At 48.4% G+C, this 24296-nt stretch overlaps 1 protein-coding gene across 1 annotated transcript in view; it reads right to left on the minus strand.

Annotated features, from left to right (window-relative positions):
• The window catches only part of SLC13A3 (solute carrier family 13 member 3), a 346390-nt gene that overhangs the window by 159411 nt on the left and 162683 nt on the right, over positions 1-24296 (minus strand). Inside the window, exon 5 of the mRNA XM_069243573.1 lies at positions 23770-23955. Within this exon, the coding sequence (XP_069099674.1) occupies positions 23770-23955 (186 nt within the window). The remainder of the gene's footprint in view (positions 1-23769; positions 23956-24296) is intronic.

Consider the following 24296-nt stretch of genomic DNA (forward strand, 5'->3'; position numbering starts at 1 on the left):
GTGGTCCTGGAAATCCCTAGACTGCGATCTAATGATCCTGACTCTCTTTTTAAAATTGAACAACGCTGGATTTTTAAATGAGGGACCTTTTTTTCGGGGACTGAATGACGATATTCCTTGGACCACACTTTCAAGTTAATGATATTCTATATGGTTAACTTCAGAGTGAATTTTTTCAGGCTATTCCTGAATTGGTATTTTTGACATTGACCTTTTGTTCATCCAACTGAAAAACTTTTTTTTTTTACAGAATTGTGTCAACAATACTTTATTCTGCATCTCCTTATTGATAAATCCATTGATTGAGGTTGCAAACCTTAATATTTTAAATCCCTTGAATCTGCATTGACACTATAATAAGAGACACGGGGATTTTTTGAAGACCGAGTCTGTCTTCACTGTCCATCATTGTTTTGAAGCACGCGAGCCGGCATCCACTTCCGGGTTCTCGCCGCTCGACTTTAAGAATCCGGCTGAGCGGTGCTCCGCTATCTACCGGGGACGCATGCCAGGAGGGTAGGTTTAGTAGCCTACGGACAGCACATTAAAGTAAGTCTACTCTACCCCTGTTACTTACAGATTACGAACAATGTTATTTTCGACATCGTTTTATTCATTCTGACTTTTTTGCCTACATGCCTACTTCTATGACCGGAGATAACGATTTCTGGGCTCATTTTTGACACATTTAGTACTTGGTTTGTATAGCCAGGCCACCTCGATATTTTCTTACTGGGCATACGCTCTATATACTACGATGGGGAGCACAGTAGTGTACCCAAAGGGACATATCTTCACTTGAATGTTGCACTATGATCACTATATTCACAAGTGCCCTATATTTTGTCATTGCTTTTTATATATGGCTTTTATGTCTTTTAGGGCGACCTATTTTGACTTAACAAGTAGATAAAAGGAAGTGACTTTTTTTCTGCCCTTTATTAGGGTCCTACATTAGTTTATAGTTAGGAGAAGTTTTTTTGTTTTCAATGGTCCTGATGAAGCGTCGATGGATCCAGCTGGACCAACAGACGCAAAACATGTAGACCTTTTGATTAGAGGTACCATAGTTGGTTCAATCCTCTTGTGTTGTGAGTAGATGAGCATTATTACTCACCCTTCTACTCCAGCTTTCGTTTTTAACCTTGTTCTCCATCAAATCAATACTGATTAAATTTATGATTAATATGTTGATGGATAAGCAATTTTACTTTTTTCATTCTCTCCTTTGTTGCTCTGGTACTTGACACTAGGTACCTTATTGATACGATCTAATTTCAACTGCTACTATTTGAGCAATACGGTTAAGAGCCCCCCTCGGGGAGCCCGTTAGGCATTGCAGCACCGGCCTAACGAGGAGCCTTCCCAATGATGAAGCCAGTCATCCAGTGTGATGCTTGAGGGTTCGCTCTCCTGTAGAATTAGGTCCCCGCTCCTTTTCTCAGGACAGTGTACCCTTTTTTCTTTTTGCCTGGCTGACCAGGCACGAGCAGGACCGGGGTCCGGTTATGGAAATCCGCTCACTGACTGGGAGAGTGCTCCACACTCCCTCAGAGATCCATTCTGAGTTTACACAGTACTATGGCACACTCTACAGTTCTGCTGCACCACCGAGAGAGCGGGCCTGTGAGGATTTCTTCTCGTCAATCACCCTGCCCTGCTTGAAGGATGCCCAGCGGGAGGCACTGGAGGAACCGCTCAAGCTTTTCGAGATCCAGGGCAGTATTCATGATCTGCAAAATTCAGAAAGAGCAACCAGGGCACTCCACGGTAAGTATCAGTTATTTAATCCTTAGTGTTACAAGAAATAAACAGACGTGGTAGGAAAGTACAAGTCCATGTAAACAGTTGAATATAAGTGAGATCGGTGACAGCCAACACGTGTTTCGTCCTCGCGGACTTCTTCAAGGCTGTGAACAAAGAGATTGGAACTACTTTACAAAGACATTTCTACACTACCCGCCGGTAGATATATATCCAAGGTGTGCGTTAGCACATCATTTTAAGTTAAAAAAAAATTTAAATTATAATTTTTTTTTTTTTTTTTTTTTTAGACCAATTTGCAACGATTGCCAGAAAGAGATACCCATTAGGTTCAAAGATGTAAGCCAAAACAGAATCCTTGTGCAGGACGTGCACCCGTATACGTGAGGAAAGTGAGAGAGAAGGATTCGTTGATAGTAGTAAGTGGGAGAGTGTCCAGCCACCACGAGAAAGTAAATTAAGAAACATGGGTGCTTGTGTGCATCCAGCAAAAGTGTATAGTGTGCCTGCACACGTGTTTGTATTGTACATTTGTGAAGAAAGAAAAAAAAGGGGAGGAAATGAACCCGTGCAGATCTTAAAATACCTTCAAGAATAAATGTATTCGGATAGCTTAGTACTTCTGTGTGCAGTAATTCAGCACAGCCATATCTGTGAAGGGAGTCCAGAGAAAAAGAGAAAAGAAGAAAGCACATTTATGTTAAGAAAGATGGATCTATAGGTACTACGCTGATGCTGTAGGAGAAGGGGATAAAGGCAGTAACCTACCAGAAAAACTGAGTATTGAGTCTCCAGGTAAGAGAGGGTTCCTCGTTATAACAGGAACCATTAGTGATCTTCAGGGCAAACGAGCTGCCCTGGGGGGTGTACCCGTAGTTCAGGAAATACCCTTCGTCTGTGGTCTGAGTAGACCCAGTCTGTGAAATAGAGCAGAGACAGAGGAAAAAGATGTCATGAAGAGAGAAGAAACTAACGTGACATAAATAAATAAATAAAAACGCCCATGCGAGGTAACTTGAAATTTGGGATATGGTAGTGTCATGGATTAGGTCATGTGTGACACACACCCAATAGGGGATGTCTAAATCTCCAGTTATACTATCAAAGGACACAAGGTGTGTGCATACAGAGGACAGACTCCAACGCTGCCATTATGCATCAGATCCGGAGTTCGGAGTACCCAGTACTATAAATGAAGTGCGAATAACGAACAGAGAGAAGAAAAAAGAACAGGTCTGGTCCTAGGCTTAAATATAAAAGAGTTATCGGTACACGTCTGGTGAGACCAGCAACGAGAACCGGTGTTTAGTTCACGTAAAATATCCCCTGTTGTAAAATCACATTAACCGCTAGAGCCACACGAGAAAAGAAAAAGTCAGGCGATAAGGTGCGCTCCCCCTCTTAACGCCTCCTGCTGAACATAATCGCGTTTAGAAAAACAAAGGCTCGCAAAAAGAGGGGAGACGGCGTTCCTTCTTACCGATAATTCCCCACGATCCGGGAATCGGAGGCACCTCAGTGCGCGTGCCAGGTGAAGCGTATGGTAACGCTGCCGAGTACGATGAGCCTACTGAAGCTCAGGAATGCAGGCGTGTAAATGCGCGCATTGTAGAAAGAGAGAAAAGACTAAGTGTGAGATTGAATAGACATATGGGTTGACCTGCTGGCCGCAAAGAATGGTGTTCCATGGGCGCCATGTTGTGTGTGCTGGTGAGTGGTCCGGCATGCACGTCAGAACCCGTTTTTTTGTGTTGAAACTGGCAGATTCACCAAAGTGCAATGCTTGTAAGAGTTCATAGTGTGTGACTTAGAGAAAGCCCACATTGGCAGAGTTGTTACGTGCATATTTGTTGGAAAAAGTGCTTAATGAAAATTGAAATAAAGTGTGAGGTGCATACATAGCAGAGGTATTAAGCATTGTATACATGTGAACAGGAACAGTACTAAGAAAAACAAATGATCATTTACTGTATAAAGACTCAAAATTGGTCGTACATATACATTTCCTCGGCGTGTCGCCTGTTTAGAGTAAAACAAATATTTAGAACAACAGACATAGATTTTAGGAGTTGACAAAGAGACCGTAGTGTATAGGCACAAGCAGAATCGTATACTACTGTTACAAAAATGGTAGTAATGAAGCCACAATAGAAAAATGTAAGAATACATAAAAGGAGGGGTAGAATACAATTGGGCAGCTGCTCACTAATGTGAGAATAGTTCGAAACAGTTGACAGTTTAACCTTGCATACTCGGTTACAGAGGGCTAGGATGTCATACAGAATAAGTTGGACAGTAGGAGACATGCGACATCAAAGGTGTGTACATATTGCGGCAATGTGCAAGGCCAATTCAATTAAAGAAAAACATGTAAGTCTTTGTGTATGTTAAGGCCTTGTTCCACCGCTCGGAGTTTAATGATCCACCTGCTCTCAAGGCGTCTGAGAGCCAATGTGCGGTTGCCTCCTCGAGGCATTTTGTTAAGCGAGTCAATCCCATGGATAAGGATATCCAAAACCTCTCTTTGCCCACGGATTACATTATAATGAGTCGCAAAGGGATAATTCGTGTTAGATGACCGGATGGCTCTCAAATGTTCTTGGATTCTCTCCTTTAAAGGTCTAATGGTACTGCCAACATATATAAGCCCACATGAGCACACAATGCAATACACCACAAAACTAGTATTGCAGTTGATGAAATGTTTCAGTTTATGTGTGATCTGGGTGTTGTACTGAAAGCTTACTGTCTTGTCTTTGATATAGTTACAGATGTTACAGTGTCCACATTTGTAGGTGCCCACTGGCGGTCTAGGTAGCCAGGTGTCCCTATTTCCAGGTGGTAAAAAACTGTGACATAATTGGTCCCGTAAGGTAATACCCTTTTTATAAATGACACTGGGGTTAGTAGTCAGACCATTTCTTAATGTGTCGTCTGTTAGGAGTAATGGCCAATGTTTACGTATGGTTTTATAGACATTGGAACTCAGTGCACTGTGTGCAATCACCAGAGAGATACACTCCTGTGTGTTCTTTTTCTTGTTGTTGGAGAGAAGATTTGGACGTTTGATTTTTGAGATCTTGTTCACCGCTTTTTTGAGGATCTGTGGGTGGTAGCCTCTGTGCAAGAAACGTAGTTCCATGCTCTGTAATTCTTCTTGAAAGATCAGTTCCACGCTACAGTTACGACGGATCCTGGTAGCCTCACCATATGGAATGGTATTAATTTGGGGCTTGGGATGGGAGCTAGTTGCATGCAGAACAGCATTGCATGCTGTGGGTTTTCTGAACAACTTGGTACATATTTTGCCATTTTCGATATAGATCGTGAGATCCAGGAAATTGATGGAAGATTGGCTGGCCTCATGGGTAAATTTGATGTTAAAAGTATTGTTGTTCAAATGTATTCATGATCTATTGGCGGGCAGAACGCCCGGTCCGGATGGCTTCCGGCCGACTTCTACAAGACCTTTTACGCAACCCTTGCGCCTCACCTCCTCCGTTTGTACGAGGAATCTATACAAGGGGCGTCTCTGTCGGTATCGCAAAGAGAGGCGCCTCTGATGTCGCTTCCTAAGCAAGACAAAGACCCATCGGAACTTGGCTACTACAAACCACTGGCGATGCTCAATACTGACTATAAAATACTGGCTAAGGCACTGGCGACACGCTTGGCATCCATGGTCTCGGACCTGGTTCACACTGATCAAAATGGATTTGTACACGCACAAGACACTTCTCACAATATCAGGCGCCTATTTCATATCATGCAATACGCGGCACGTGACTGGCCGTTAGCGGGATGCCTGGTTCTTGATTTGGAAAAGGCCTTTGATTCACTGGAGTGGCTGTATCTTTTCAAACTTTACAGCGATTTGGCGTTGGCCCACATTTCTTGCGAATGGTTAAGCATCTATGTACCAGCCCTAGGGTTCGGGTCAAGATGGGTGGGAACATCTCAGACCCGGTTGAAGTACGCAGAGGCACGAGGCAGGGCTGCCCCCTTTCCCTGTTACTGTTCTCCCTTGCGATGGAGCCGTTGGCAGTGGAGTTGCACAGTCGAGACCTCCACTGGAGCATCGCGCTAGGTGACGGTTTGCATACGTATCACTATGTGCTGATGACCTCCTATTGTACTTCAGGGACATTACTAATGTCCTTCGGGCGATTGGGATTATTCTACAATGCTTTGCAGCTCTCTCGGGCCTGCATGTCAATTGGGTGAAATCATTTATTTTTCCCTTCGACCCGGAACTTCCGAATCCGAGGTTGTGCCTTTCTGGTATTGATGTCCCTTGGCAGCCAAAAACGTTCAGATATTTAGGCATTCACATATATCATCGGAAGGAGGATTTATATGATGGAAATCTTGGAAGGGCAGCGGCATCCATCCGCTCCCAAATGACCCTCTGGAAATCGTCACCGGTTTCTGTTGCAGGCCGAGTTTCCCTCCTGAAGATGATCGCGTTACCGCGATTATTATAATATTTCTCCAATTTCCCACACTATATCCCAGTTAGTTTTTTTAGGGAACTGGAACCCAGATTGCACGAGTTTATCTGGAATAAGGGATGCTGCAGAGTAGCATTGAAAAAACTGTACTTACCTCTGGAGTACGGTGGCCTTTCGGCACCGAACCTGGAACATTATTATTTGGCCTCGCAGCTTCAATGAGTGTCCCAATGGCTAGCGGGACTTCATCTCTCCAACACGGCAACCAACTCTGAGCCCTGGCCACTTGCGTGACTAACACACCTTTTCCATCCACTTACACACTCAGCTTTTCCTTAAAGTGGCACATCGTTGTTACCGCAGGTGCTTACAACTTACAAAGGGAACCATCCCGTTCACCCCGGCCCTGGTGCTACTAGGTACACCTCGTGGCCCTGGAGTCACGTCTAACGTTGAGCTCCCGTCGTGGCACACTGTAGAATTACGCACGCTGGGCGACCTTTATAGCGATGGCAAACTGACTCAGTTTTCTGCTTTGGTTGCTGACACGGGTATCCCGGCAGGACAGTTCCTGTTATATTACTCGTTACTGAGGTCTTTATCAAGCAGATGGGGGGACCTAACGACCGCACCTCCAACTCATTTGCTAATACAATATATACAGGTTATGGGGCAGGGCAGACATTTGATTAGGTGGTTTACAGATGCGCTTCGAATCCACACACAGCATGATCACAGGGCACTGCGCGCTCCATGGGAGAGGGACTCGGGCACTCCCTTCACAGATGTGCAATGGACGTCAGTCCTGTCCAGCCACACAACTATCCCCCACAACTCCAGATTCCTACTCATACAATTCTACATTATTCATAGGGCATATCTTACTCCGGCCCACATGAATAGATACTTCTGCCGCGGTGCGGCCTGCCCCCGTTGCAAACACTTAAATGCAGACGTCCTGCACACAATGTGGTCTTGCCCCCTCTTACATAGTTACTGGGGTGCTGTCGTCGCTTGTTTATGGCATGCACGTCGCGCTCACTATCACATACATGGGAAGCTTGCGTGTTAGGCCTGTTTCCCAGAGGTGCGAACTGCAAGGCTACCACCCGATTCCTAGTCCTAGGGCTTTTAACGGCCAAGCGGTTGATAACCCGGAGATGGAAGGGTGCCGAATCACCAACTGTATTGGCCTGGAAACACTCCTTTCTGACATGGACGGAGGCTGAGGGAGTGGCGCTGAGGCGAGAGGACGCACTCGGCCTACGTAAATTTCCCCTCTGAGATGGCTGGGAAGTGATATTGATATCTTTGCATACTCCAGAAACTCACTCTGACCTCATTGCAACAACTCAATAACTCACAGCAGCCCAGCTGGGAGTGTGAGAAAACACTAAGGGTGTAAAGAAGACCCCACCCCAGGACCCAGGAAAGTAGGAGTAAAGTATTACTATTTCCCCCAAAACACACTAAAGTTGTGATAAAGGATTTTGCAAGGACCACAACAGACTGCAAAGCACTGAAGACAGATTCCTGGACCTGAAGACCTTGTGCAGAAGATGTCCCACGGCGTACTGGTGGATGCAGAGTTGTTTCCTTGGCACAGTACCACAAACACGCCTTGCTACCTGCAAGAGTCGTGGTTGAAGAAAAAGGGTGCTGCCTGGGCCCAGGAAGGACCATGATGTCGCCACTCAGGAGAGGAGACAGAGGGGGCCCTCAGCAACGTAGAGAGCCCACTGGAAGGAGGGAAGCACCTGCAGGAGTCCTTGAACACGGGTTCAAGAAGACTGAACACTGCAGTTGTCTCAACACTCCAAAGAGAGGTCCCATGACACCGGAGGTCAACTCAGGGAGCTGAGTATCGCAGGACAAAGTGCTGGGGACCTAGGCTTGGCTGTGCATGCATGATTTCTTGGAAATGTGCACAGAAGCCCTTGTAGCTGCAGATCACACAGTGCACAGGATTACTGTCTGGGGAGGGGAGTCAAGGACTTACCTCCTCCAAATTCGGACAGTTGGAGCACTGGACAGTCAGGCCACTTGGGTCCACCAACTGTGTTCCAGGGGCCACGCTCATCAGGATGAGAGGGGACCCAGAGTACCAGTGAGGCTGTAGTCTGGTGCCTGCTGGAGCAGGGGGAAGATTCCGTCAACCCACTGGAGATTTCTTTGTGGCTTCCAGTGCAGGGTGAAGGCAGGCAGCCCCCAGAGCATCCACCGCCCGGAAACAGTTGAGAAAGCCGGCAGGATTAGGCGCTACAATGTTGCTGGTAGTCTTCTGGCTACTTTGTTGCAGTTTTGCAGGCGTCCTGGAGCAGTCAGCGGTCGTTCCTTGGCAGAAGTCGAAGAGAGAAGTGCAGAGGAGTCCTGATGGATTCTTGCAAGTCGTAATCTGGAGAGAAGCCCACAGGAGAGTCCCTAAATTGCCCTGAGAGGAGGATTGGCTACCTACCCAGGTATGCACCTATTAGGAGGGGTCTCTGATGTCACCTGCGGGCCCTGGCCACTCAGAGGCCTTCAGAGTGCCCCCACACATCTGAAAACAAGATGGCAAAAATCTGAGACACACTGGGGGAGATCTGGGCACCACCCCTGTGGTGGTGATGGACAGGGTAGTGGTCACTCCCCTGTCCTTTGTCCAGTTTCGTGCCAGAGCAGGGAATGGGGTTCCCTAAGCTGGTGTAGACTGGCTTATGCAAGGAGGGCACCATCTGTGCCCTTCAAAGCATTTCCAGAGGCTGGGGGAGATTATCCCTCCCCAGCTTGTAACACCTATTTCCAAAGGGAGAGGGTGTAACACCCTACTCTCAGAGGAAATGTTTTGTTCAGCCTTACTGGGACTGGGCTGCCCAGACCCCAGGAGGGCAGAACCCTGTTTGTGAGGTGGCAGCAGCTGTAGCGGCAGTGCAAGCCTCAGACAGCTGGTTTGGCAGTACTGGGGGTCCACTGTGGAGCCCCCAGGATGCATGGAATTGGCTCCCCAATACCAGATTTGGAATGGGGGGACAATTCCATGATGTGAGGCATATTACATGGCAATATTCGGAGTTACCATTGTGAAGTTACATATAGGTATTGACCTATATGTAGTGCAAGCGTGTAATGGTGTCCCCACACTCACAAAGTCTGGGGAAATGGCCCTGAACTATGTGGGTACACCTTTGCTAGTGCAAGGGTGCCCTCACACTTAGTAACTTTGCACCTAACCTTCAGCAAGTGAAGGTTAGACATTTAGGTGACTTATAAGTTACCTAAGTGCAGTGAAAATGGCTGTGAAATAACATGTGCGTTATTTCACGCAGGTTGCAATGGCAGTCCTGTGTGAGGGTTTGTTTGAGCTCCCTATGGGTGGCAAAAGAAATGCTGCAGCCCATATGGATCTCCTGGAACCCCAATGCCCTGGGTACCTAGGTACCATATACTAGGAACTTATAAGGGGGGTCCAGTATGCCAATTAGAATTGGTAAATGTAGTCACTAGCCTATAGTGACAAATTTAAAGGCAGAGAGAGCATGAGCACTGAGGTTCTGATTAGCAGAGCCTCAGTGACATAGTTAGGCACTACATAGGCATACACATTAGGCCACAAACTATGAGCACTGGGGTCCTGGCTAGCAGGATCCCAGTGGGACAGGCAAAAACATACTGACATACATGTAAAATTGGGGGCGACATGCCAAGAAAGATGGTACTTTCCTACACCCCCCCCCCCCAAACGAGAGACAATAAGGCTAACCTTGCCCGATGAGTCTTCATTGTCTAAGTGGAAGTATATGGAGAATCCATCTGCATTGGAGTGGGTACTCCCAGGTCTATGTTCCACTGTATAGTCCATTCCCTGTAGGGAGATGGACCACCTCAACAATTTAGGGTTTTCACCTTTCATTTGTTTAAGCCATAATAGAAGTTTGTGGTCTGTTTGAACAATAAAGTGAGTCCCAAAGATGTATGGTCTCAACTTCTTCAAGGCCCTGACCACAGAGAAGGCCTCCCTCTTTATGCTGACCAGCACTTTTCTCTGGGGGTCAACCTCCTGCTGATGAAAACAATAGGTTGAACCTGGCCCTCTGTGTTTAGCTGTGATAGAACTGCCCCTACCCCTAATTCAGAAGCATCAGTTTGTACTATTAATTTTTGGAGTAACAAGGGCTTTTGAGGACAGGTGCAGAGAACATGGCCTGTTTGGGCTCATCAAAAGCCTTTTGACAGCTAGCTGTCCATAATACCTTTTTAGGCATTTTCTTTGATGTGAGGTCATTAAGAGGGGCAGCTATGGTGCCAAATTCTTGATCAACCTCTTGTAGTACCTAGTGAGGACTAGGAAGGCTCTCACTTGGGTCTGGGTTGTAGGGGGAGTCCTTTCCATAATGATTTGGATCTTCCCCTTCAGTGGTGCAATCTGTTCTCCATCTACCAGGTGGCCCAGATAAACCACTTTCCCCTGACCTATCTGGCACTTTGCGGCCTTGATAGTGAGGCCTGCCTTTTGCAGGGCCTCTAAAACTTTCCACAGGTGGACCAGGGGATCATCCCAGGTGGAGCTAAAGCCAGCAATATCATCTAGATATGCTGCACTAAAGGCTTCCAATCCTTGGAGGACTGTATTCACCAACCTCTGAAAAGTGGCAGGTGCATTGTTCAATCCAAGGGGCATAACTGTGAACTGATAATGCCCTCCAATGGTTGAAAATGCAGTTTTTGGTTTTGCATCTTCTTATAACTTAATCTGCCAATACCCGCCAGTTAAATCAAAAGTGCTTTGATACTTGGCAGAAGCCAGTGGTGTATCTATTAGCTCATCTGACCTGGGTATAGGGTGAGCATCAGTTTTTGCTACTTGATTGAGACTCTTATAGTCCACACAAAACCACATTTCTTTTTTTCCTTCTTTACTATGTGGTTTGGGGACAAGCACCACTGGGCTGGCCCAGGGCTTTCAGAGGGATCAATGACTCCAAGGTGTAATATTTTCTGTACCTCTTGTTTGATACAGTCTCTGACATGGTCAGGCTGTCTTTAAATTTTACTTTTGAGAAGTAAACTGTCTCCTGTGTCAATTGTGTGTACACACCAGGTAGTTGTTGCTGGAACTAGTGAGAAGAGGTCAGAGAATTGTCCAAGGAGATTTATGCAGTTGTCCTTCTGCTCAGCAGTAAGGCAATCTGCCAGTAACAACTCCCTCCACTAAGTCAAATCATAAAATCATTAATATTTATAAAGCGCGCTACTCACCCGTGCGGGTCTCAAGGCGCTAGGGGCAAAAATGGGGGGGGGTTACTGCTGCTCGAAGAGCCAGGTTTTTAGGAGTCTCCGGAATGCGGAGTGGTCCTGGGTGGTCCTGAGGCTGGTGGGGAGGGAGTTCCAGGTCTTGGCTGCCAGGAAGGCGAAGGACCTCCCATCCGCCGTGGAGCGGCGGATGCGAGGGACGGCAGCGAGTGCGAGGCCTGAGGAACGGAGGAGACGGGTGGGGGCGTAGAAGCTGAGGCGACGGTTGAGGTAATCCGGTCCCTTGTGGAGGGCTTTGTGTGCGTGGGTGAGAAGTCGGAAGGTGATCCTTTTGCTGACTGGGAGCCAATGCAGGTGTCTCAGGTGTGCGGAGATGTGGCTGTTGCGGGGAACGTCGAGGATGAGGCGGGCCGAGGCGTTTTGAATACGTTGCAGGCGTTTTTGGAGCTTGGCGGTGGTCCCAGCATAGAGGGTGTTGCCGTAGTCCAGGCGGCTCGTGACGAGGGCGTGGGTCACGGTTTTTCTAGTGTCGGCGGGGATCCAGTGGAAGATCTTGCGGAGCATGCGGAGGGTGAGGAAGCAGGCGGAGGACACGGCGTTGACTTGCTTGGTCATGGTGAGAAGAGAGTCCAACATGAAGCCGAGGTTGCGGGCGTGGTTTGCGGGGGTCGGTGCGGTGCCGAGGGCCACCAGGAGTTGTCCCAAGTGGACGGGGTGTTGCCGAGGATGAGGACTTCCGTTTTGTCAGAGTTCAGCTTTAAGCGGCTGAACCTCATCCAATCTGCGACGTCCTTCATGCCATCTTGTAGGTTGGTCTTGGCGCTGGCGGGGTCCTTGGTGAGGGAGAGTATAAGTTGGGTGTCGTCGGCGTAGGAGGTGATGATGATGTCGTGCTTGCGTACGATGTCGGCGAGGGGGCTCATGTAGACATTGAAGAGTGTCGGGCTGAGTGATGAGCCTTGAGGTACGCCGCAGATGATCTAGGTGGGGTCTGAGCGAAACGGAGGGAGGTAGACTCTTTGGGATCGGTTTGAGAGGAAGGAGGCGATCCAGTCCAGGGCCTGGCCTTGGATCCCGGTGGAGCGGAGGCAGGTGATTAGGGTGCGGTGACAGACGGTGTCGAAGGCAGCCGAGAGGTCGAGGAGGATGAGGGCGACTGTTTCACCGTTGTCCATCAGGGTTCTGATGTCGTCTGTGACTGAGATGAGGGCGGTTTCAGTGCTGTGGTTGGTTCGGAATCTGGTTTGTGAAGGGTCGAGCAGGTTGTTGTCTTCCAGGAAGGTGGTCAGCTGTTTGTTGACGGCCTTCTCTGTTACCTTGGCGGGGAAGGGGAGGAGCGAGATGGGGCGGAAGTTTTTCAGGTAGCTCGGGTCAGCCGTAGGTTTCTTTAGTAGTGCGTTGACTTCGACGTGTTTCCAGCATTCGGGGAAGGTAGCAGAAGAAAAAGAGGAGTTGATGACGGCCTGGAGGTGCGGGCGATGATGTCGTCGGCTTTATTGAAGATGAAGTGAGGGCAGGGGTCCGATGGAGCGCCGGAGTGGATCGAGTTCATGGTGGTTTTGGTTTCTTCGGTGTTGATGTGGGTCCAGTCGCTGAGGGTGATGGTCGGAGGTGTGGGTTCGGTGATGCTTGGTTGGGTCTGGGGTCCGAAGCTGTCGTGGAGGTCGCTGATCTTGCGATGGAAGAAGATGGCGAGGGAGTTGCACAGATCTTGTGAGGGCGTGACGGCGTTGGCGTTGGGGTTGGGGTTGAAGAACTCCTTGACGATGCTAAAAAGTTCTCTGCTGTTGTGGCTGTTTTTGTCCAGTCTGTCGGTAAAAAAGTTCCTTTTGGCAGCGCGGATCAGGTGGTGGTGTTCGCGGGTAGCGTTCTTGAGGGCGGTCATGTTGTCAGCGGTGTGGTCCTTGCGCCAGGCCTTCTCGAGGGCGCGACAAGTTTTCTTCGATTCTTTGAGGGTGTCAGAGAACCAGAGAGGTTTTTTGGTGTTGGCCTGTCGATGCGTGCGTTTGAGGGGAGCAAGGTTGTCTGCGCAGTTGGAGATCCAGTTCGTGAGTCTGAGGGCTGCGTCATTGGGGTCGGTGGTGAGGGTGGGTTGGTTGGCGGCGAGTGCGGAGAAGAGTTGCTCTTCGGGGATTTTGTTCCACTGTCGACAAGGGATGGGTTGAGTGCGGAGGTGGCGGGTCTCGCGTCGGAATGTGAAATGTGCACAGCTGTGGTCGGTCCAGTGTAGAGCGGAGGTGTGGCTGAAGAAGACGTGTTTGCTGACGGAGAAGATGGGGTCAAGCGTGTGTCCGGCGATGTGGGTGGCGGTGTTCACCAGTTGCTTGAGGCCGAGGTTGGCGAGGTTGGCGAGGTTGGCGAGCAGGGTGGTGGTGTTGGGGTTGTTGTTTTGTTCCAGATGGAAGTTGAGGTCGCCTAGGAGGATGTAGTCCGGTGAGGCGAGGTCGTGCGGGGAGATGAAGTCGGCGATGGCGTCGCTGAAAGGGGCGCGCGGTCCGGGAGGACGGTAGACGAGGGATCCTCTGAGGGTGGTCCTGGGGTCGGTGCGAATCTGAAAATGCAGGTGTTCAGCGGCGAGAGGGGTGTCTTCGGTGGAGGTGGTGACGCTGATGGAGTCTTTGAAGACGATGGCGATACCTCCTCCTACTTGGTTGGTGCGGTCTTTTCTGGAGATCTTGTAGCCTTCGGTGATGGCGGTGGCGATGTCTGGAGCAGAGTAGGCGTTCATCCAGGTCTCTGTGATGAAGGCGACGTCCGGTGCTGTGGACTCCAGTAGGTCCCAGAGTTCAACGGCGTGCTTGTGGACGGAACGAGCGTTGACCAGGATGCACTTGAGGTGGTTGATGGTGCATGGGCTTGTGGTCGTGGTAGTTGCGTGGTGGAAGATGCGTTTGCAGGAGTTGCAGGCGAAGGGTCCATGGGTGCGTTTGGGGTGAGCTTGGAAGCAGGTGTTGGAGCGCCCTGGGTTGAGGGATTGGAGGGTGGTGGGGTCGTAGCGGATCAGCGGGGCTTGGGAGAGCTGGCCCAGGGCTTTCAGAGGGATCAATGACTCCAAGGTCTAAACTTTTCTGTACCTCTTGTTTGATACAGTCTCTGACATGGTCAGGCGGTCTTTAAATTTTACTTTTGAGAAGTAAACTGTCTCCTGTGTCAATTGTGTGTTCACACCAGGTAGTTGTTCCTGGAACTAGTGAGAAGAGGTCAGAGAATTGTCCAAGTAGATTTATGCAGTTGTCCTTCTGCTCAGCAGTAAGGCAATCTTCCAGTAACAACTCCCTCCACTAAGCCATCAGCTTCAGTGGTGGAGAAGAGGTCAGGGAGAGGGTCACTCTCTTCTTCCTGCCCGTCATCTGTGGCCATAAGCAGGGTTAAGTCTGCTCTGTCATAGTAAGGTTTAAGGCAATTGACATGAAGCACCCTAAGGGGGCTTCTGGCAGTGCCCAGGTCCACCAAATAGGTGACCTCACCTTTCTTTTCCACAATTAGATGGGGTCCACTCCATTTGTCCTGGAGTGATCTTGGTGCCACAGGCTCCAATACCCACACCTTCTGTCCTGGTTGGTACTGTGTCAGGACAGTCTTCTGGTCATGCCACTGCTTTTAGAGCTCTTGGCTGGCCTGAAGGTTTTTTGTGGCCTTTTTGGTGTGCTCAGCCATCCTTGGTCTGAGGCCATGCATATAGTCCACAATGTCTTGTTTAGGAGCTTTTAAAGGTTGTTCCCAACCCTCCTTCACAAGAGCAAGGGGACCTCTTACAGAGTGTCCAAAGAGGAGTTCAAAGGGGCTGTAGCCCACTCCTTTCTGGGGTACCTCCCTATAAGCAAAAAGGAGGCATGGCAACAGGACATCCCATCTCCTCCTGAGTTTTTCAGGGAGTCCCATGATCATGCCTTTGGGAGTTTTGTTATATCCCTCAACCAATCCATTTGTTTGTGGATGATAAGGAGTGGTGAACTTGTAGGTAACACCACACTCCTTCCACATTGCTTTGAGATATGCAGACATGAAGTTACTACCTCTGTCAATACCACTTCCTTAGGTTAACCCACTCTGGAAAAGATTCACAGGAGGGCTTTTGCCACTGCAGGAGCTGCTGTAGTGGTCCTTAAGGGTATAGCTTCAGGATACTTAGTGGCATGGTCCACTACTACTAGGATGAATCTGTTTCTTGAAGCTGTTGGAGGGTCAAAGGGGCCAAAAATGTCAACCCCTACCCTCTCAAAGGGCACCCCAACCACTGGAAGTGGAATTAAGGGGGCCTTAGGTGTACCATCAGTCTTGCCACTGGCTTGGCAGGTCACCAAGGAGCGACAAAACTCTGTTGTGTCCTCTGACATATGAGGCCAGTGAAACAAGTCTGTCCCATGTTTTACTTTGGCCCAAATGCCCAGCCAAAGGAATGTCATGAGCCAAAGTCAGAAGAAACTCCCTATACTGCAAAGGGATGACCAATCTCTCGGAAGCACCAGGTTTAGGGTCCCTTGCCTCAGTATAGAGAAGGCTGTCTTCCCAATAGACTTTGTGGGTATCAGTGACATCCCCATTTTGCTGTTTGACAGCTTGCTCTCTGAGATCCTCTAGTGTGGGACAGGTCTGCTGTGCCACACTCAGCTCCTCCCTAGCAGCCCCCCCTGCACCCAAACGCTCAGCAGTGTCAGCTGCCAGCTCCTCTGGTGTGGGTTCTGCACATGGAGAAGATTCCCCTTCCTCAAAAGGGAAATCTTCAGGAGAGGGAGAGATAGTGGGCAAGGATTTACCCTTTCTACCCCTAGCTTTTGGGAGCACTTGGTCCATTTTTCAGGGATCCACATTTACCTGTCCTCTTTTCTTCTGGGCCTGAGCCCTTGTGAGAGCAAAGATATGCCCTGGAATGCCCAACATTGCTGCATGAGCCTTCAACTCCACTTCAGCCCAAGCTGATGTTTCCAAATCCTACTAAGCAGTCTGTAGGTAAATCAGTGGCTACCACAACTTTCTTTTTGCCAGTAACCCCCCTCCCCCAGTTGAGATTCACATCAGCCATGTGGTGGCTAAGAGTGTTGTTACAAGCATCAGTCACTTGGTACTGCTGACCAAGTAGGTATTGTTCAGGGGAAACCAGTTTCTCTCTATCCATGGTGACGCTGGCTCCTGTGTCCCTGTAGGCCTCAACCTCAATACAATTTATTAGGGGTAGTTGCTTGTACTTACCCATATTAAGGGGACAAGCAACTAAGGTGGCAAAATCAATACCACCATCAGAGACTAAAACAGCCTCTGTGGTCTCCCTAACTAGACTAACCCCCACTGCATTACCAATGGTGATCACAGCTACACCCTTTGTCTGGCTATTTGTAGTGTTCTTCCCACCACCACTGCTATTACTAGGGGCACTAGTGGACGCAGTGGGGGTTGTGGTTGTGGGAGCCTTGGTGTTTTTCTTTGGGCAGGTGAGATCACTTGCCCAATGGCCTTTACTTTTACATAAATAACACCATGGTTTATTTTGATTGTGAGAAGAGGATATGGACCCACCTCCCCCAGATGATTTTTGTGGGCCTCATGAAGACTCAGAATTATTTTTGTCTTTGTCCCCAACCTTGTCATGAGACTTACCATCCTTTTTCTTGCTATCCTTGTCACCCCCTGTATGAGCTCTTCTGCTCACCCTTGTTCTGACCCATTTGTCTGCCTTCTTTCCCAATTCTTGGGGAGAGGTCAGATCTGAGTCTACCAAGCATTGATGCAACAAGTCTGACACACAGTTATTCAAGATATGCGCTCTCAAAATTAGATTATATAGACTTTCATAATCAGTCACCTTACTGCCATGTAACCATCCCTCCAAGGCCTTCACTGGACAGTCTACAAAGTCTGTCAAGTCTTGAGAAGACTCTTCTGGTATGTCTGAAGTTTATCCTGTATTGTTCAGTGGGTAAGCCAAATCCATCTAAAAGTGCATCCTTCAAAACTTTATCATTGTTGGCACAACTCTACCTGACAGTAAGGAGTCTGTCCCTACCTTTGCCAGTGAAAGATAGCCACAATATAGCAGCACACTACCTTTGAGGGACCAGATGTACCATACAGGCCCTCTCAAGTGCAGGAAACCACTTGTTAATGTTATCTCCCTCCTTGTAAGGGGGGACAATCTTATGCAGGATTCTTGAATCTTTTTCTCTAACAGGATGACCATCAAGATTGTTGCTGTTGCTGCCACCATGGAGAACTAACCCCAACTTCTGCCTTTCTCTCTCTACATCTAAGGATTCCCTATCTAAGGCCAACTGTTACTGCTTTACCCTCAGCCTGGCCTCTTCCAACCTCAGCTTTACGAGTTCCCTGTCTAGGGTGTTGTCCTCAGGGTTGGAGGCTTGGGAAACCTCTGATACAGAGGAAATGTGAGAATGAGCAGAAGCGGACCTTTCTCCGACTGCCTGAACCCTAGTGACCTGGCCTTTAGGAGTGAAAGCTGCCCTACTGATGTGTGGCCCCCTCCCACTACCAGCTTCACTAGGTGGCCTGTTAAGTGAAAGATCTTTGGAGTACCCTCCCCAGAATTCTCAGGACCCAACCCTGAACCTATCTGGGTACCCCTCTCCTCTACCTCCTGATCTTGGGTTTGACCATTCTGATTCTGGCCACTTTCAAGGAGAAGGTTAAGAAGGAGATCGTTGGTAGGGTTCTTACCAATCCCCAAACTTCTTTCTATACAGAGACCCCTCAAACTTTTAAAGTTAAGCTTGTCATAAGATGTTTTCACAACTTTGGGAGTAGCCTTTACCATAGAAATGGTGAAAAGAAAGAGATTAGGGTTAAGAGAAAAAGTGTTGAGCTTTCAAGAAGAGAGAAAAAAAAAACTTTTTCAAACTTTTTAGAATGTTTTTAGAGTGAAAGTAAGACAGTTACATTTACTTGTGTATATTTCTAAGTATTAGGAATATGGTTTTCACATAAAAAGCACCAATGACAAAGTGGTAAAGCTGTTAAAAGTACTTATCCCACTGCTGCACCACCAATGTAGGGGGCTGGCCTGGCTTGTAGTGGGTACCAGTGGTACTTACACCTTATGCCAGGTCCAGTTATCCCTTATTAGTAGAGAGTAGTAGTGTTTTAGCAGCTTAGGCTGATAGAGGTAGATATAGCAGAGCAGCAAAGGCTGAACTAGGAGATATGCAAAGCTCAAGCAATACCACTTATATCATGTAGGTACTATATCATAAGAAAGACAATACTCATAGTTACCAAAAATAAAGGTACTATATTTTAGTGACAATGTGCCAAAAATATCCCAGAGGATATACTCCTTTAGGAGGCAAGTAACTTACACAAAATATACACAAATAACCAAATAAGTTAAGTAAAAAAGTCAGAAAGTAGTACAAACACTGTAAAACACAATAGGATGCATAGGCCTAGAGGTAACACAAACCATAAAGTAGGTAAGTGGAATGCGAACCACGAATGCACCCCTAGGCAAGTGTAGTGTGTAGAAGGTCGCTGGGAGTGTGAGGAAACACTAAGGGTGTAAAGGAGACCCCACCCCAGGAACAAGGAAAGTTGGGGTAAAATACTACTACTTCCCCCAAAACACACTAAAGTCATGATAAAGAATTTTGCAAGGACCACAACAGACTGCAAACCACTGAAGACGGATTCCTGGACCTGAAGACCTGTAAAGGAAGGGGACCAAGTCCAAGAGTCGCTAAAGTGTCCAGGGGGGGCAGGAGCCCATTAAACCACGGATGAAGGTGCAAAATGACTGCCTCCGGTTGGAAGAAGATACTGGTTGTGCACCCACGAAAGGAGGTTCTGCTTTGTGAGGAAGATGTCCCTCGGTGTGCTGGTGGATGCAGAGTTGTTTCCTCAGCAAAATACCACAAACAAGCCTTGCTACCTGCAAGAGTCACGGTTGAAGAAAAAGGGCACTGCCGGGCCCAGGAAGGACTAGGATGTCGCTACTCAGGAAAGGAGACAGGGGGGCCCTCAGTAACGTAGAGAGCCCACTGGAAGGAGGAAAGAACCTGCAGAAGTCCTTGAACATGGGTGAAAGAGGACTGAACACAGCAGTCGTCTCAACACTGCAAAGAGAGGTCCCATGACACCGGAGGTCAACTCAGGGAGCTGAGCATCGCAGGACAGAGTGCTGGGGACCTAGGCTTGGCTGTGCATGCATGATTTCTTGGAAATGTGCACAGAAGCCCTTGTAGCTGCAGATCACACAGTGCACAGGATTACTGTCTGGGGAGGGGAGTCAAGGACTTACCTCCTTCAAATTCGGACAGTTGGACCACTGGACAGTCGGGCCACTTGGGTCCACCAATTGTGTTCCAGGGGCCACGCTCATCAGGATGAGAGGGGACCCAGAGTACCAGTGAGGCTGTAGTCTGGTGCCTGCTGGAGCAGGGGGAAGATTCCGTCAACCCACTGGAGATTTCTTTGTGGCTTCCAGTGCAGGGTGAAGGCAGGCAGCCCCCAGAGCATCCACCACCCGGAAACAGTTGAGAAAGCCGGCAGGATTAAGCGCTACAATGTCGCTGGTAGTCTTCTGGCTACTTTGTTGCAGTTTTGCAGGCGTCCTGGAGCAGTCAGCGGTCGTTCCTTGGCAGAAGTCGAAGAGAGAAGTGCAGAGGAGTCCTGATGGATTCTTGCAAGTCGTAATCTGGAGAGAAGCCCACAGGAGAGTCCCTAAATTGCCCTGAGAGGAGGATTGGCTACCTACCCAGGTATGCACCTATTAGGAGGGGTCTCTGATGTCACCTGCGGGCCCTGGCCACTCAGAGGCCTTCAGAGTGCCCCCACACATCTGAAAACAAGATGGCAAACATCTGAGACACACTGGGGGAGATCTGGGCACCACCCCTGTGGTGGTGATGGACAGGGTAGTGGTCACTCCTCTGTCCTTTGTCCAGTTTCGTGCCAGAGCAGGGAATGGGGTTCCCTAAGCTGGTGTAGACTGGCTTATGCAAGGAGGGCACAATCTGTGCCCTTCAAAGCATTTCCAGAGGCTGGGGGAGACTATCCCTCCCCAGCTTGTAACACCTATTTCCAAAGGGAGAGGGTGTAACACCCTGCTCTCAGAGGAAATGCTTTGTTCTGCCTTACTGGGACTGGGCTGCCCAGACCCCAGGAGGGCAGAACCCTGTCTGTGAGGTGGCAGCAGCTGTAGCGGCAGTGCAAGCCTCAGACAGCTGGTTTGGCAGTACTGGGGGTCCACTGTGGAGCCCCAGGATGCATGGAATTGGCTCCCCAATACCAGATTTGGAATGGGGGACAATTCCATGATCTTAGACATGTTACATGGCCATATTCGGAGTTACCATTGTGAAGCTACATATAGGTATTGACCTATATGTAGTGCACTTGTGTAATGGTGTCCCTGCACTCACAAAGTCCTGGAAAGTGGCCCTGAACTATGTGGGGGCACCTTTGCTAGTGCAAGGGTGCCCCCACACTTAGTAACTTTGCACCTAACCTTCAGCAAGTGAAGGTTAGACATTTAGGTGACTTATAAGTTACCTAAGTGCAGTGAAAATGGCTGTGAAATAACGTGTGCGTTATTTCACGCAGGCTGCAATGGCAGTCCTGTGTGAGGGTTTGTCTGAGCTCCCTATGGGTGGCAAAAGAAATGCTGCAGCCCAAATGGATATCCTGGAACCCCAATGCCCTGGGTACCTAGGTACCATATACTAGGAACTTATAAGGGGGGTCCAGTATGCCAATTAGAATTGGTAAATGTAGTCACTAGCCTATAGTGACAAATTTAAAGGCAGAGAGAGCATGAGCACTGAGGTTCTGATTAGTACAGCCTCAGTGACCCAGTTAGGCACTACAGGCATACACATTAGGCCACAAACTATGAGCCCTGGGGTCCTGGCTAGCAAGATCCCAGTGAGACAGGAAAAAACGAACTGAAGTATATGTAAAATTGGGCGTAACATGCCAAGAAAGATGGTACTTTCCTACAGTGGGGCAATTTGTTGCTCTGCTTCCTTGTCATGGCTTTCTGTGGTGGTTGTGCCCTTATTTGGGGGGCTGCTCCTCTGGCCTCCATTGGTGTCTCCCCCGCTCAGCTTGGCTGCCTTTGCTCCATTATGCAGTGCTCTCTTTGCTGCCAGTTTTGTACCATTCGCAGACGGCTACTGCTCGGATGCTGGTTGTGTCTGCTGGTCTTTCTTAGCGGCTTTGATGCTCTGCCTGGGCCTGGTCTTCTTTTTCGCTGGCTGGGGCTTTTGGGGTGGCTGTTGTGTGTTCTGCTTCACTGGCTGCTTTGGCCTTGTGTGCTGGATTGTTGCTGCTGTTTTGTTGGCCGGCTTCCTTCTTCCCTGGGGCTCTGGCTGAGGCCTGGGAGTGCTTTTTTGGCCTGTTGCTCGGCAGTCCTGTGAGTTGCTGCCCTGCTGTTTCTTTTGTTGTGGGTCGGGCGCTCTTGGTGCACGATTCCCTTGCCCTTTGCCTGTGGGTCTGGTCATTGGGTCCAGATCTTGTGGCCCGTGGCTCTGCTGTGGGCTTCGGTCTAGTTTCCCCTTTGATTGGCCTTATCCTGCCCCCGTTTCTGGCAGCAGTGGGGGTCTGGTTGACCTTTTGGCTAACATTTGGGGGTTTGTGGGTGTTTAGGGCCTTTCGTGTGATGCCTGCTTCTGGTCTCGAGGTCGAGGCTTCTTCCCTCATTTTTCTGTGCCTGCTGGTATCTGTGTCGGTTTTTCCTGCCACGGTGGGCGCTTGGGTTGGTCCCTGTTGGGTTCCATGCTCTTCAACGCCTCGTCTGGGATGGTGTGCATTGTGCCTGTACTGCATCCTTTTCTGTCTGGGTGTTGTTTACGTTTGCGGGTCTGTGGCCTTTCTGCCCCTGTCTGTCACTGTTCCCTTTCTGCAGGCTCTCCTGGTTCTGGTTTTTTTGTGGCTTGGCCTGTGGGGTACGGTAGTACTTGTATATTTCTCCCTGCTCCCCAGCCTGTGTGTTCTGTTTGTCGGTGGAAGGGTGTTCCGGTGTTGGGCCTGCTTATTTCTCTTCTGTTGGGCTCCTGCCTTATCTTTGTTCCTGGGGCTGTTTCTTTCCTGCTTCGGTACCAGCTGCAGACCTTGTCTCTGTCCTCGGGTCTGTTTTGCCCTTTCCGACATCTGTGTTGGTCCAGCTGTTTTGGGTGCAGGACTGTGTGTGGGGTTTTAGTGTTTTTGTTTTGCCCTGTGGTACATCCGGGGCATCTTTCTTTTGATTCTGGCATGTTGGCGGTGGACTGGTCTAGTGTTGGCTCTTCCCTTCTCCAGTCTCCCCTTTTGTTCTGGCTCTTCCTCTGGATGATTTGGGTACTTGCCTATGTTCCTGGTTTGGCGCATCATTTCTCTGGTGGGGCTTTGTGCTTCATGTTGGTGAGCTTTTGTTCCGGCTGCTTGGTTGCAGTTGTCTCTTAGTTCTTGGTTTAGTTTGGCCTCTATGGCGTTTGCTTTGCTGGGGGCTTCTGCGGATGGGGTTTGATGGGCTTCTCAGTCTATTTTGGGGTTTTTCCCTTTTCTGATTACTGAGTGGGACCGTCAGGTTTTGTTGGGTCCGCTGTTTGGGGCTCACTCTCTTTCCTTTGGTTCTTCTCAGACTCAGTTGTCCATTTATTTTTGCTTTATACGTCTCATTGGATAGGAAGGAAGGTGAGGGAGGTAATGTGTCCATTACTTAATGATAATGGCATTATCCCTAGTCCTACTCCCTCGCCTTCCTTCTAGTTAGAACCCACCCTCCCAGTACCGACCAACTGACTGTTTGGGTTGGCTTGTTTACGTACAGGATGAGGAGGGGAGAGGAAGGAGTTTTTATTTAGAGAAGGGAGGTGTCTATTGGAGGCAAGGGGCCTCATTGGTTAGGAAGGAAGGAAAGGGAGTAGGACTAGGAGTAATGCCATTATTGATGAGTAATGGATGCATTATGACATTTAACCAGTTTTCTGTGGTTGTGCATTGTGCCATCCCTTTGTATATTGATGGGTGCCATCACTGCACTTTGTCTACATCAATAGATGCTGCCAATTTGTAGTGGCTTGCTCATGCCTGTGGCCACATGCTCCCTCTGTTCACTCTACCCTCTATTGGTAGGGGACAGAAAGCTGGAGGCAAGATCTTGTGCACTGCTGGAGAATCGTCTTAAGAGGCAGCTTCTGCAACCAAACATCAAAACAGTGAGGCCTAGCCTATGCCCTACTAATTTTGTAAGTTAACTAAAGAAAAACGAAGCCCAGGGGCGGTGCATTCAATATGATAACTTGAGAACAATGCTATTAAACTTGCATTTCGCCATTATGACTATTAAATTAATGGCTACACAAATTATTGAAAATAATGCCACGTGTTACAAAAGTACCTTTTTAGCTGTCCAAGGAGAATGAGGTTTGGTGCTGTCCCAGTAAGCGTGGCTGTACCACCAATACTGGCAGAATACGGTATGCAAATGAGGAACCCTTTCCAAATCTTATTTCGATATGATTTCTCCTTCTGTGAATCAGCAGGATTTTCCACCATGACTTCCATTCTCTCCATAATGTCTTTGCTTAAAAAAACATTTACAGACATCACAAATTAGCCAAGTACCATTTCAATCTGTTAGCATACCTTTGTAATGTATTAGACACATCTTTCTTTTTTTCTCAATATGTAATTTTATGTCAGTGGTAAAAGGGGTTTTATACAACTAGGCAAACGATCTAGCATTCACATTATGCAATTTTACTATCTGTAACAATTATGAAAAACTTGTAAAGAGGACCAAAGGAAACGACTGAAACAACATCTACCTTTATAACAAGGTTCATCCACGTATGTGATATTATATAACCAGTTCATGAATATTTTCAGCTGCTTCCCATTTAAAATGATGGAAGTCTAAATGAA

This window comes from Pleurodeles waltl, chromosome 7 (assembly GCF_031143425.1).
Source record: "Pleurodeles waltl isolate 20211129_DDA chromosome 7, aPleWal1.hap1.20221129, whole genome shotgun sequence".
NCBI lineage: Eukaryota > Metazoa > Chordata > Amphibia > Caudata > Salamandridae > Pleurodeles > Pleurodeles waltl.